General features: G+C 41.1%; 1 protein-coding gene across 4 annotated transcripts in view; it reads left to right on the top strand.

Moving 5' to 3' along the window:
* The window catches only part of PRKN (parkin RBR E3 ubiquitin protein ligase), a 589,279-nt gene that overhangs the window by 501,448 nt on the left and 74,965 nt on the right, over window positions 1-12,866 (top strand). For all 4 annotated transcript variants that reach the window (XM_053382342.1, XM_053382339.1, XM_053382341.1 and 1 more), the window contains 2 exons: window positions 5,813-5,874; window positions 11,408-11,557. In XM_053382342.1, the coding sequence (XP_053238317.1) occupies window positions 5,813-5,874; window positions 11,408-11,557 (212 nt within the window). The remainder of the gene's footprint in view (window positions 1-5,812; window positions 5,875-11,407; window positions 11,558-12,866) is intronic.

The following is a 12,866-nucleotide window of genomic DNA, read 5'->3' as shown; positions in this document are numbered from 1 at the left end:
GTTCTGAAACATCCAGTCCCATTCAGCTTGTGAGATGGTTAAATTAAAATTTGTTATATCCTGTTTCCATAGATTTCTAAGCACAAAAAGGTGGGGTTTTCTCAAACATATAATCATGAATTGGCCAAGAATTTCAAAAGTGAGATACATGTTGTTTCTCATTGCCTTGCCTTTTTCAGAAGCTCAGTCTATTAAATCCACAAATAATTCACCACATTTTACTCCAAAATTAGACATCAGTCCCACAACTTGAGAAAAGGAGTATCGTGGTAGCTTCGTACTTTATGGTCCCCAACGTGTCTACATGGGTGCTTAAAAACATCACCTACACTTTACTATACTACTTTGTTGTGGGAAGCACTATTCAAAACACCACTGTATGTGCAGTAATCAGGTTTAGCATGTAAAGTGACAAGTGGCCCCTAGTAGCTAATCTAAAAATCTTGCACTACCAATCTTGCTAGACAGGCTTGGAATTGGTTTTGGAAACATCTCTGCCCTGAGCTTATTTGGATAGTCTATCATACAGCAGAGTTTTAAAATATCAATTAAATTGTCAAAAGTAACAGCTCCTGGCACCATAAAATTCCTTTAATTTGGCCAAAACTGAGATTACAATAAAGCCCTGTGCTTTGAATACGTGTATAGATTAAAAAAAAAAACAACTCTCTGGAATGCAGACTTTTCCCCCCTGCTGCTATTTTCTGTCATAAAGATTAGCCAGGAAGTATGTTTGAAGCAAATAGCTATAGCGGTTCATTTACTTTGAGTAATTTAGCTTTAAAGCATGCATTAAAATGAAAAGCGCTTCTGCTTGCGGAGGCCAGAGTTGCAGATAATCAGTCCAGCAGAATTTTCCCCATTGCAGCTGACACACTGTGTACATTGCCAGTAATGCATTTCATGTCATTTGTTTTATCTATTCCAGTCTCTTGCGAGGCTCTCTTGGCAGTTACTGTGCAAGCACATTAGATGTGTGCACAAATTGCACTCCTTTTGCTTGTGATGTGTAAGCTGTGAAGAGACAGGACAGTTAAAATCAAGTTGCCACAAATCTTTCCTAAGAGACTTTTAGGTTGGCCTCCTAGAAAGTGGAGAGTCAGCGTAGACCAGTAGCTTCCAAGACAGAAGCCCTGCTGGATCAAACCAAAGGACCTTCCAGTCCAGCATTGTGTACTCACACATTCTCTTTTCAGATGCCTTTGGGAAACTGACAAGCAGGACCTGAGCTTTGAGTTGCAGACTTGAGCCTAGGATACTGGTTTAAAAAAAAATGCATCATGGGAACACTGGGAGGCTTTGGGCAAGTCTCAAAATACCCATCAACACAATGGGCATGATATAGACTTACTCCACAGGAATAATGTTCATGGAAGGGAACCTACAAGGACTCCAAAACTCTTTGAATTACTTAAATGCTGTCAAAATTATGAGAACAATTTGCTTATTAGAAAACCCTGTGCACGTTTACTAAAAAGTAAGTTTCATGGTGTCCAATGAGCCTTATTCCCTAGGTTTGCTTATGAGTTCAGTCTGAAGGCTTTGTGCATTAATACACACAGTGGGATAGAAGCTGCTTCTGTTTGGTGCAATAATGTGCCATGGAAAGACTTGCATGACTTGTATATTTTTGGGACTACAACTCCCATCATCACTAGCTAACAGAACCAGTGGTCAAGGATGGTGGGAATTGTAGTCCCAAAACAGCGGGAGGGCCAAGTTTGGCCATCACTGGGATAACACAATGAGGCTATCACCCATATCACTGCATGTATATCCAATGGCACAGCTTTGGATGCAGGGATGGTTTTGCTGTTCCGTTCAGTGCTGCTACTCCCTGGGAAGTGTTATAATTGTTCCTTTAAATGTGAAAGACAAAGGGGGAGCTCTAGGAGAAGGAAATGCACCTGAATGCAAACTCTTTGAATTCAGCTGTTCAGGCACTTCTGTTTCCGTCTTGGTTGGCTCCTGTTTTCTGCTTGAGAGACACTCCTAGCGTAGCTGGAATGTGCCGTTAGGAACACAGAAAACTGACTTGCACTGAGTCAGAGTCAATAGTCTGTCTCGCTCAGTACCGTTTTCTCTGACTGGCAACGACTCTTCTGGCTCTTTCAAACCTGGGTCTCTCCTAGTTCAACCTGGAGATAACAAGGGTGGGATTCAACTAATGAGTCCCATCATCAGAAGTCTGTGTAAGGACTTCTGACTGTGCAACAAGGCTTCCCCACTTCCTCCCCTCATGCCCTTTCCAAAATTGGCTAGGGGGGCAGTGGTCAGAGAACCTTCCTAACAGCACACAGGGGCATGAGGGAAGGGTTGTTCTGTCTGGCAAGCAGAAATGCTTTTCCTGATTGAACAATCAGTACAGCATTGAATTCCTCCCCTTGTATTGAATTTACATACTACCTTAAATATTTCTAGGCCTCATTTTATAGACAAAGGCCTCACTTTGGGGCTTAGTTGACACAATGCAATATCATAAAAAATAGCACTATCATTGTCTTTCTGCTGTCCATTAGCAATAAGGTTTCTATCAATGTGTGAGCTGATCCCTTCAGCCAACTTCTTGTTTTTCACATGGTGGAAGCAAGACGGTTGCTACAAACCTCAAAGCATTTAATTAACTCTCGTACAATGAAGTCTCTATCTTTAGGCATCACTGTCTGACACTGCCTGACACCTCAAGAGTAATTAGAGTGTCATGGAGGTACAATTCTTCTGCACTGGATCGGACTCAAGAACGATAAAGGTCTTTCATTTACATCAGTATTCTAATTAGTTTCAACAGTTTAGAGATCTGAAAATGACTGGCGGATTGAATCAGTATTTATTAGGGTATTGTGATGTCAACACAATATTTCCAGCTTTGTTTCCATTGCAAATCATTGTTTCTGTGCTTTATATAAATCATCTCAGCACTAAAAAAATTGAGTTCATTTCTGTGTAAATCCCAAAGCTGATATCTCTTAAAATTAAAAAAAGAAGAATCGACCAGTATTGGATTCGGTTGTTTTTAGAATCTGCAATTTCACTAATTCTGGGATTTATTGCTAGTCGGGGGGGGGGCTACTAAACAGCCATGAATTTCTTATCCTGATCAGCATGAAAGGATGTATTTGTATGTAAATTCCTATATTGTTATGGTGATAATATAATGATGGCATTAATGCATGGGAAAGTATATATTTTATCTTAAAGGAAAATATATTATTTAGATGGAATAAAGGATCCTGAAAAACAAAAGTCCATTTGGTTTCACTCTATGATTTGTTAGTCATCTGCACAGCCTGCTATTTTCATTCATTATATGTGCAGTAAGTACCTGTGGGTGTAACTATACATGAGAGATAAAGAGTTTTTAACAGTTCTTCCCTCATCCCAGAGAACTGCTGAAACAGTAGGGCTTTAACAGAACTTATGACTGCATAGATTTCTGCCAAGGTTGTGGGACTTTTAGAAACTTTTGGTTTTTGGATTCTGGAGCCAGGGTCATAGTATCCTTGGTCATGTCACTGCTAGACACACCTAATGGCTTCATAGCCCATTGAAAAACATGTTATAAAAAAATCAAGGGCAAAACACAGAGTTAATAGTTCCTGTAAAATTACAAGAATTGTTCTGGTTCTCTTTTAGATGTTGTAACAGTCTACAAAACCTTGCATTAGTTATTTCACTAATGAAAATCTAGGTAGAATTCATCTTGTTGGGATCATATCATCTGCAGTGGAGAAAAAATAAAGCTTTTTACTGATGTTTTCTAGTCTCTTGATCTACCTAATCTGAGATCTTACCCACACTTAGCTTTTGCCCTGTTCTTTTCAGGCACAGGTCCATGCTTAAAAGCTTTGTGTCCGAGCATTGTTGACTTTTTGCCCTGGAGCTTTTCCCACAAAAACTCACTCTTTAACACTCAATCGGAGCAAACGTCAATTTAGGTTACCCATGGATTGCCGTTTGCAGCAATTGAGCTTTAGAGAGCCTGTTTTCTAGAGAAAGCTCTAGAAAGAGTGGAGGAAGCGTAAGTGTAAATAACACAATTGTTTAGCTACTATTTAAAGACACTTATCCGCTTTTTCCCCTTTCTCATTTCCTTTGGTTCCACCAAGTTTTCTTTTTATTGAATATGTATATTTGAGTATTTTCCTTTTTAGCTCAGACTCCTTTTGTAAAGTTATACTTTACAGGGAGAATACAAGAGAGAGTTGCTATATTGAGGCTATGAGAGAGAGAGAGTGATTTATGTGAAAGACTGGTAATTAACCATTAGTGCAGTCCATGCAAAATGGATGTGAGTGCTAAGGCTGCAGATTTTCCCTCTTAAGCTTTGGCATTCATGGTTCATCATGAAACAAAAGGGTTTTTATTTAACCTTTAGTTGGTATAACATTGGACCTCTTGCCCTACTCTTTCCAAGCAAAGATACGTGGTTTAACACTCCATGTTTGAATGTTTTGTTGTTTTGTCCCAAGCTTTCCCTGTGAAAACTTGCTCTTAAAAGCTGAATTGGAACAAAGGTCAATTTGGGTTTTCTGCAGATTAATGTTTGCTCGGATTGAGTTTTAAAGAGCAAATTTTCATGGGAAAAACTGGGCAGGAGGTAAGGGTACTTGAAAACAGAACTTTAAACGTGGACTGTGCCTGGGAAAAGCAGAGTATTTCATGACAATGTGTTCTCCTTTTAACTTTCCAGAGTGGTTACATCTTTAACACTTCCTTCAAAATTTATAATCTGAGAGTAAACCATTCCCCCAAATCCTGAAGAGCTATCACTCTGTATAAATAGGTCACTCTTGATTTATTTGGGAAAGAAATGAATTATGTTTGTGTGTGTGTAGATAATATATTGTTGGACACTGGTTATGAGTGCCCATGGCACCATTCCCTGCCCTGCCCTGCCCTTCAGGCCCCCAGATGCTTTTCAGTAGTGGGGCACTTTTTAAGGGGAGCCAAGCTCAGCACTCATCCATGGCGGCCCCCTACCATTATTAGTCAGTCAAAATGTAGTGCCCTGGGCATTGCATTTTGGGTAGTGAGATGGGGTGTGGCCACCGTAGATGGGAGTCAAGCTTAGCCCCCATTTAACAGTGCTGCTGCCTGTTAACTGCTGACATGTGCTTGGTGGCACCACCATTGCCAAAGCAGCAGCAGGAGCAGAGAATGCATGCCACGCCATACCGCAGCCACCACAAGGCGGGCCCTGGTTGGGTTGGGACCATGCCAAGGGCCTCCAAGTGTGGCACTGGCCCTATGAATACACGCGGTCTTTCCACAAGCAGCAGCCCCATGAGATGAAAAAGGGTGTTTTCAGGGGTTGCCAACACCATCCCCATTCACCCGACTCTAGCAGATGTGAATAAAAAGAAAACAAATGAATTTTCTTATTAAAGATTAGCCCTCGTTGGTAGTAACAAGCTTAACCATCTCAAAGCTCCCATAATGTTTATACCTGAGTCCCTCTCATTCATAAGCCGCGTTGCTGGTTGTTGTTGTTGTTAAAGAAGATAATACCCTACAGAAAGTTTTCCCTTGCTAATCTCTTGCTTTCTCATCATACCACGGAGAGGAGGCCAGACTATAAAGATGAAGACTACAATCCTTCAAAGCATTCCTAGCAAGTTCTGAAATATGGTATAGCAGGATTGTCGGCTAATACTGTATATCTACTCCAGTTTTCAATAACATTTTACGATGCTACTTAAGCTGGGTATCCATCTCTGATGCTACATCTCTGTGTCTCCTCGCAGTATATCACACTCCCAGAGCCCATGAAAATAAGTTCTAAGCTGTATTTCTCTCTGTTCTTTTACTGCAGCTGGCTGTCCAGATTCCTTGATTAAAGAGCTGCATCACTTCAGAATTCTGGGCGAGGAGCAGGTGAGTTAACATCTGAAAGGCAGCGTCATGGTGTCATGAAAGATAGACGCTAATGAGACAGCTTCGTCTCTCTCTGGGGAAGCAGCATGTGTCTCATGACCCTCTCTGCGCCCTGAAATTGGAATGGGGCACACACACACACACACACACACACACACACACACAGTATATATGTTTGTGTGTAAGAGGCTTTTTTTCATTCTATCCATCAGCCTTGACAGGTTATTAATTGGTACATCTGCTATCTGCCACAGTTTTTCAACTCTGGGCTGCTGCAGTAAACAGGCAGTGTAAAATGGCAGACAGACAAACAGGGGAATGAGGTCTGCTTAAACTGAAGACATATTCTTGCTTGGTGTGATCTCCTTATGCTTGGATTAGGATTGTATTTCTGCCGTTTTTGAAAATCTGGTTACTGCCCTCACTATAGGTCAGCTTTCAGGCCAAGTCACAGCAAAGGCTGATTAAGTGAGATACACACATGCATTTCCCTTTTTAAAAATTCAGAGCTACAGCGGGCAGATTCTGTACCCTTTGAATGCCTTTATAAAATCAGTCCACATTTGGAAGGAACTGAACTGCTTTTTTCAGGATTGGGCTTGCAGAATGCATGCCCACCTTAAATTTATGATTAAGAATAGCATCTATGCATTGAGAGAGAGATTTGGGGAGAGATGTTAGGAAATCTAACTGATCCCTTTGTCTTCCTTTTGCAGAATGGCTGCAAAACATCTGGTTGCCTCAAGGGGTTTTAAAACCTGGACAGAGAGGCCTAAATTGTATCCACTCACATCCACCTTTTAACATGTCTTCCCCACAAAAGACTTAGCCAAAACTAAATCACATACTCTTTGCTTTATAAAGAAGTAAAATATTTTACACCCAATACATCAGGGGGTCACAAAAATGGGGCTTTAAACACGTGTCCATCCAGTCGGCAGAAAGATTCAAAAGGAGGTTCCAAAAATAGTTTTCAACAAAAAAAAACCCCATGAACAGGTACTCTCCAATTAAGAGCAAACCCCAGAGGGGGGAAGTAACAGCCATCCTTAACTGTCCTGCCCAACACACAAAAGCTGTGTGTCCTTTGTCAGGAAGTTCCTATGTCAGGAACCAAACATGAAGGAAAACAGGTTGTGTGTATCTCCTAGTTGGGAAGATTTACAAGGTGGTGTTTTGGGAGCAGGAAGCCACTGGTAGCCCTGCTCTTGAATCTACATTCTTCCAAAAGAAAGAAAGTGGACTAACCTGGGAGAGAACAAAGCTTGCAACGTGCTTCTAAGTTCTTCCCAAGTGAATAAGTTCATAACCAAGGGACTTGCTGAAGGTGCTTGCTCAGCTGAACCCTTGCATGCATGCAAAAGGTGAGGCAGAAACTATCCCACACGATGATAATGATTTCTTGGATGAGGTATTTGGTCACTGAACATTATTAGTATCAGAGTACAGTATATGCTATTTCATCTGGCCCCGGGGCTTCCTTCCAACCACCAGCTGTTCAGTGGGGAGCAGTTGTTAGGAGAAGGGACTTTGATGTTGTGCATGGTTGCACCTCTTTCCTCTGCAGGAATACCTGATAAAAGAAGAATAAGGCATGTGGGGAAAAGGTCTCAGCCCAGAGGAAGATGTGTGTTTTTGCAAATATGCAAAAAGTAGTCATTTGTTTTGCGATTGCATGCTTGCAAGCTTCAGCATGCAATTGCATTTTGAAGTTTGAGGCCTTAAATAGCTGTAAGGCAGGACTCAAAGTTCAACTGTGAATTGACCTTATTTGTGTTAATTCTGCTAGGATTACTGAGCTATGTTTGCCTTTTGTACAGTCAGTACAAATAAAGGATGTTGGAGAGCCCAACTTTTTTCTTAAAGTCTATGGAGAAAATGGAAAGTGAAGTTGTGTGGTATTATGAGGAATGAAATATGTGCTTTGATTTTCAGGAGTGAGTGTGTGTTTGTGTGTGTTAGAGAGAGGGTAGGAAGGAAAGAGGGAGAAAGAGAGAGAGAGAGATGGTGTGTTTCTGTGGTGGGAGACTGGCTCCATCCACTACTAGGTGGCTCACAGCAGCTTTCCAGAGGGGTAATGTAGCTCTTGGCTCAAAAAAGGTTCACGATTCCTGAACTATATCTGAGAGTTTTCTTTCATTATGGGCATGGGGGTCCTTATTATCATCCAGATTACATCTTGAAGTAATTTGGGACAGTGACACCATGTTTTTGGAGAAGAGCAATAAATGTGTTTCCCTTGCCTTTGAGATATGCCGTTCTTTGTAAGATGTGCTGTTACTGATATCCAAACTCCTTTTCCATTCTTTTTCCTTCCTTTATCTGGTTCCTTTGACTGGACTTAATGACTTTGGATCCCCTTTTTGTGAACAATAAAGGCAGAATATATTCTCGAAGCTTTGTGCAGATATGATTTAAATATTCTTAATGAGTTGTATAAATTAAAAATGTAGGAAATGTTCCCATGACCCTTTTTAGCAAAATTATATTTTTACTAAAATATTCCAATTTGCTCCAGTTATGTTTACAGTGAGTAAAAGCCTGTCCCACTTAACTTATTTTACAAAAGAGTAGTTTTCAACATTGAGGCTGCAATTCAACACACACTTTCATGGTGGTAAATCCAATTGATCTGTGTGGGGCACACTTTAAATATTGCACTGCCAGTGATTCATCTGGACCAACAAAATATGCAGCAACCAATTTCTCAAATATATCTTTCACTCTTTAAGAGAGGGTTTTTGAAAGTTCAAGCTTATAAATGAAGATCTTTCAGGAAACCTTGCAGGTGTGTGAGCTTTATGGTATTTTGGATTTTGAGCTTTTCTACCCTATTGGTTTGTCAATGGGTTAATTCAGAGAAGTGTATGGAAAGTGAAAGTGCTACAACAGATATGACTGTGTTGCTTCCGTTTTCTAAGTATCTTGCTTCTGATTATTTGAATGTATAGGGAGTAGGATCTAGAGATCTTTTCCAGTTTCTCCTCTTCTTTCCAATTTGGGAATTATGGGCAGTTCAGTCTACACCTCCCTGCTTTATTTAAATCCTGATCTTCACATGCAGCATAATAAGTTGGAAATAATGTGGTTGTATCTAGAGGTGGTGAAATGGAATGTACTGTTTTAAACTGCAGGTGGGTGGGTGTGCCACAATTTTACAAGCTCCCTTGCATTAAAACAAAAACGCAACTCCTGCAAGTACAAGATAAGCACAACAAATAATGAGATGGGGTGGAATCCTCCTCCTGATTTTTTTTTCAGTTGCAGAATTTATTTATATTTATTTTTATAATGTGGGAATTCCAACATGCCATCCTCCCTTTCAAGGAGCATCTCCACCCCCATTGTTCAGCTTGGATACTGAGATCTAGTGCCGAGGGCCTTCTGGCGGTTCCCTCACTGCGAGAAGTGAGGATACAGGGAACCAGCCAGAGGCCCTTCTCAGTAGTGGTACCCGCCTTGTCTTACTTTTAAAAGACATCTGAAGGAATGTTTTTAATGTTTAATGCTGTATTGTGTTTTTACTGTTCGGTTGGGAGCCTCCCAGAGTGGCTAGGGAAACCCAGGCAGATGGGAGGGGTATAAATAAATTATTATTATTATTATTATTATTATTATTATTATTATTATTATTATTATTATTATTTAAGGCTGTCGGAACCCAAGCAGATAGAACAACCAAAGAGATACTAGGATGTATGTGTCTATGTATAATTATGTTGCTAACAAAGCTGTACCAGAGTTACTGTTATGTGCCAATTGTAAATAATTTCCTGACTCTGTTTTCAGCAGTTCTTATTTTTATTTGTAAGCTGCCTTGAATCCCATCGGAGGAAAAGGGGGGATGATGATGATGATAAACAAACAAACAAACAAATTTCACAACAGTACAGCAGTTTCTTACAGTGATACGCTGGTTCAGACAAGACTACATAATATTTTGGCGGGGGCGGGGAGGAATTAAAAGGGAGCAAAATGAAAAAGAGGTACAGTGGTACCGCGGGTTAAGAACTTAATTTGTTCCGGAGGTCTGTTCTTAACCTGAAACTGTTCTTAACCTGAGATACCACTTTAGCTAATGGGGCCTCTCGCTGCCGCTGCGCCGCCGCTGCACGATTTCTGTTCTCATCCTCAAGCAAAGTTCTTAACCTGAGGTACTGTTTCTGGGTTAGCAGAGTCTGTAACCTGAAGCGTATGTAACCCAAGGTACCACTGTACCTTGAAAACATACTTCAGATTCAAAGGCAGGAGACAGCTTGGTCACTGGAGAGTAAAACGTGTGAATGCATTTAGGAGGATCTTCTCTTTTCAGATGCATCTATTAGTTGCCTTGGGTAGCACCAAATTTTTTTTAAAAAAAAAATCTTGACAGTGCAATAATAGTTTAATGATTTGGCATGATTTCTGTACTGAGCCAGTAGAAAATGTCAAATTCCCTGACAAAATACAACTTTCCCTCCAAATCAAACCCAGTAAATCAATTTTCTTGCTTATAACTTACAAAAGCAGAATTGATTATTTTTTAAAGTATTGTTTGTACATGAAAATTAAAAAAATAAAACAGCAATGCCCTTTATATCACACTGGAAGCTTTTTACTTCAGGTGCAGAATGATAACAGAAATTTTGGCAGCTCTTTAGCTGCAGCATGTGTGGCACAGACTTTCAGATGTGTTTGAGATAGACTTACACTATCTCCCCACCTTTAACCATTCGCTTTCTGCTCTGTCAAAGCATGGGAGGCATTGCAGAGCTGGGGTAGCTGTGATTATCAGCCTTTCTGTTCAAGAGGAATAGCATGGCTGTGTTCTGATGTAATTCTAAACTATGAGCTCCCTCTTCTGCTTTGCTGTGGCCATAAAGAGGGAATCAGAAGCTTCTACTTTCGCTTTAGATTAACTGTAGTTTAGCATGTCATCTGAACCCAAAACTGTGGTTAGTTGAAATAAACCAGCTTCATAAACTATGGGTCAGAGCTGGGTAGTTTCAGCTAACCATAGTTAAGATTAACCACAGTTTTTCAAGGTTTGGACTACATGTCCCAGTTTGTACAGCACAGTAAGCCAAACCTTGATTACAGGTATTAGTAACAGAGGAAAGAGCTTCACAATGATCCTATGTTCAGACAACACACCTTGGCTTGGTTTCCATGCAGTGCCACTGAGCTAAAAGAACTGAGAAGGAACACAGCATCAGGAAACTGTGGGAGCCTACACATTTGTGTGTTTGCAGTAAGCCATGGTTTGACTTCTCATGTGTGAACAGAGCCTGCAGCAAGCAATGGTTCATCTAAGAAAGAAGCAAAAGCTTCTGGACTGCTGCAGAAACAGAAACTGCAAAGCTAGCAGAAAAGAGGCAAAAAGGGACATCTCTGAACTCCAAATCCTACTTGTGATGGGATCAGAAACTCTTTACAACTCATATGCAGCAAGGTGGTTTTTCAGACTCTGGTTAACTGGATAAATTAGTGGAAGGTATGTTCGAAATGTTTAAATGCTGATAAAGCAGCACAATTTTTTTTTCCTCCTTTGTAGTACAACCGTTACCAGTGCTACGGTGCAGAAGAGTGTGTTCTGCAGATGGGTGGCGTCCTATGTCCTACCCCAGGATGTGGAGCCGGTCTGCTTCCTGAACCAGAAGTCAGAAAGATAGTTTGTGAGCCAAGCAATGGAATGGGCTGTGGGGTAAGAAAAACTCCCAATAGTTCTATGACTATCAGTTAAGGTTGTGAAGTAAAGGAGGGGTGGAGGGGGATATCTGAATTTCTCTGTCTCACTGGTGACTCTGAGCTGCTCTTCGTGGCAGAAAGAGCAGATCCCAATAAATAATAATAATAATTCACTGCTGCAGCACAGAAATGACCACTTTGTCATGTAGAGTATGTCTGTCCCAGAATGCTTTGCTTTAATTGGTTTGTGAAGTTGCTGATCTAAGTAGTTACAGTGAAGAGTGGGGCTGTGCAAATGACAAGCCAAGAGCTTTGACTCTCTTTAAAACTCCCAGCAGTCAGCAAAACGGTAAAGGTTCTGGAGCCAAAGGATTTGTTATAAGCAGCACTCTATTTAAACAGGTATGGGGAGGGGCAGGGTGTGAAAGAGTCAAGTAAGTAAAATGATGCCGTGTGTTTTGAGCAGATCGATGAAGAATAATGCAGATAACATGACAGTGCCAAATGAAAGCTCGTTTTAAATAAATGTTGTCCAAACCAAACAGAGAGATTGCCTCTGCCTCTTCCCTTGTTTCATTAGCAATAGCTCTGTCAGACAGCAGCACCCTCCATTCATCAAGTAAGAACAATGGGGCTATGCAGCAGACCCTTTAGATAGCTGCTTTTGGCTCTGGATCTCAGGAGTCACCAACATCTTAAACCTAACCCAAGCATTTAGAGGGGGAAGGTGATCCAGCCACTTCAGGATGGGTGGGGTTGCATTATTGAATACTCCTCAGCATCAGAATCTCTGTTCATGGAAAACGAGCATGTCAAGGTTTTTATCTTGGGCTTGGCTTTCTCATAAGCAAACATTTGTGTGTGTGCAGTGGCGTGGGGTGGGTTGTCAGCACCCGGGGCAAGGCAAGTAATTTGTACCCCCTAACCCATGGATTTGCGCCCCCTAACCCGTGGATTTGCGCCCCCTAACCCTAACCCCCAGATGTTGCGCCCGGTGCGGCCGGGCCCCCCTGCACCCCCCATGCTACGCCACTGTGTGTGTGGCATGTCACTTTTAAATGGTGGGAAATTCCAAACATACTCATCTCATATTCCCTGCTTGGGAACAAGGTAAAGCTGAAGGAGACAAACCATGGCTTTGCTCTCCGCAGCAGAACTGGAGGAGAAGCGAAGCAGCCACAATCTCTCTGCTTTTGTGCTAAGCCACAGTTTGCCTTAGAGTTCAAACTGAGCCATTAGATGCAGGTGTTGTGTTCAGGGATAACAAACATATTCCTAAAATAATGTTCTTTATTGTAAAGGATGTATGATAGCCCTATGTAAGT

The sequence above is a fragment of the Podarcis raffonei genome, chromosome 3 (genome assembly GCF_027172205.1).
Source record: "Podarcis raffonei isolate rPodRaf1 chromosome 3, rPodRaf1.pri, whole genome shotgun sequence".
NCBI classification, from domain to species: domain Eukaryota; kingdom Metazoa; phylum Chordata; class Lepidosauria; order Squamata; family Lacertidae; genus Podarcis; species Podarcis raffonei.
The sequence above is the reverse complement of the archived record's forward strand: the minus strand, read 5'-3'. Positions and strand labels throughout refer to the sequence as shown.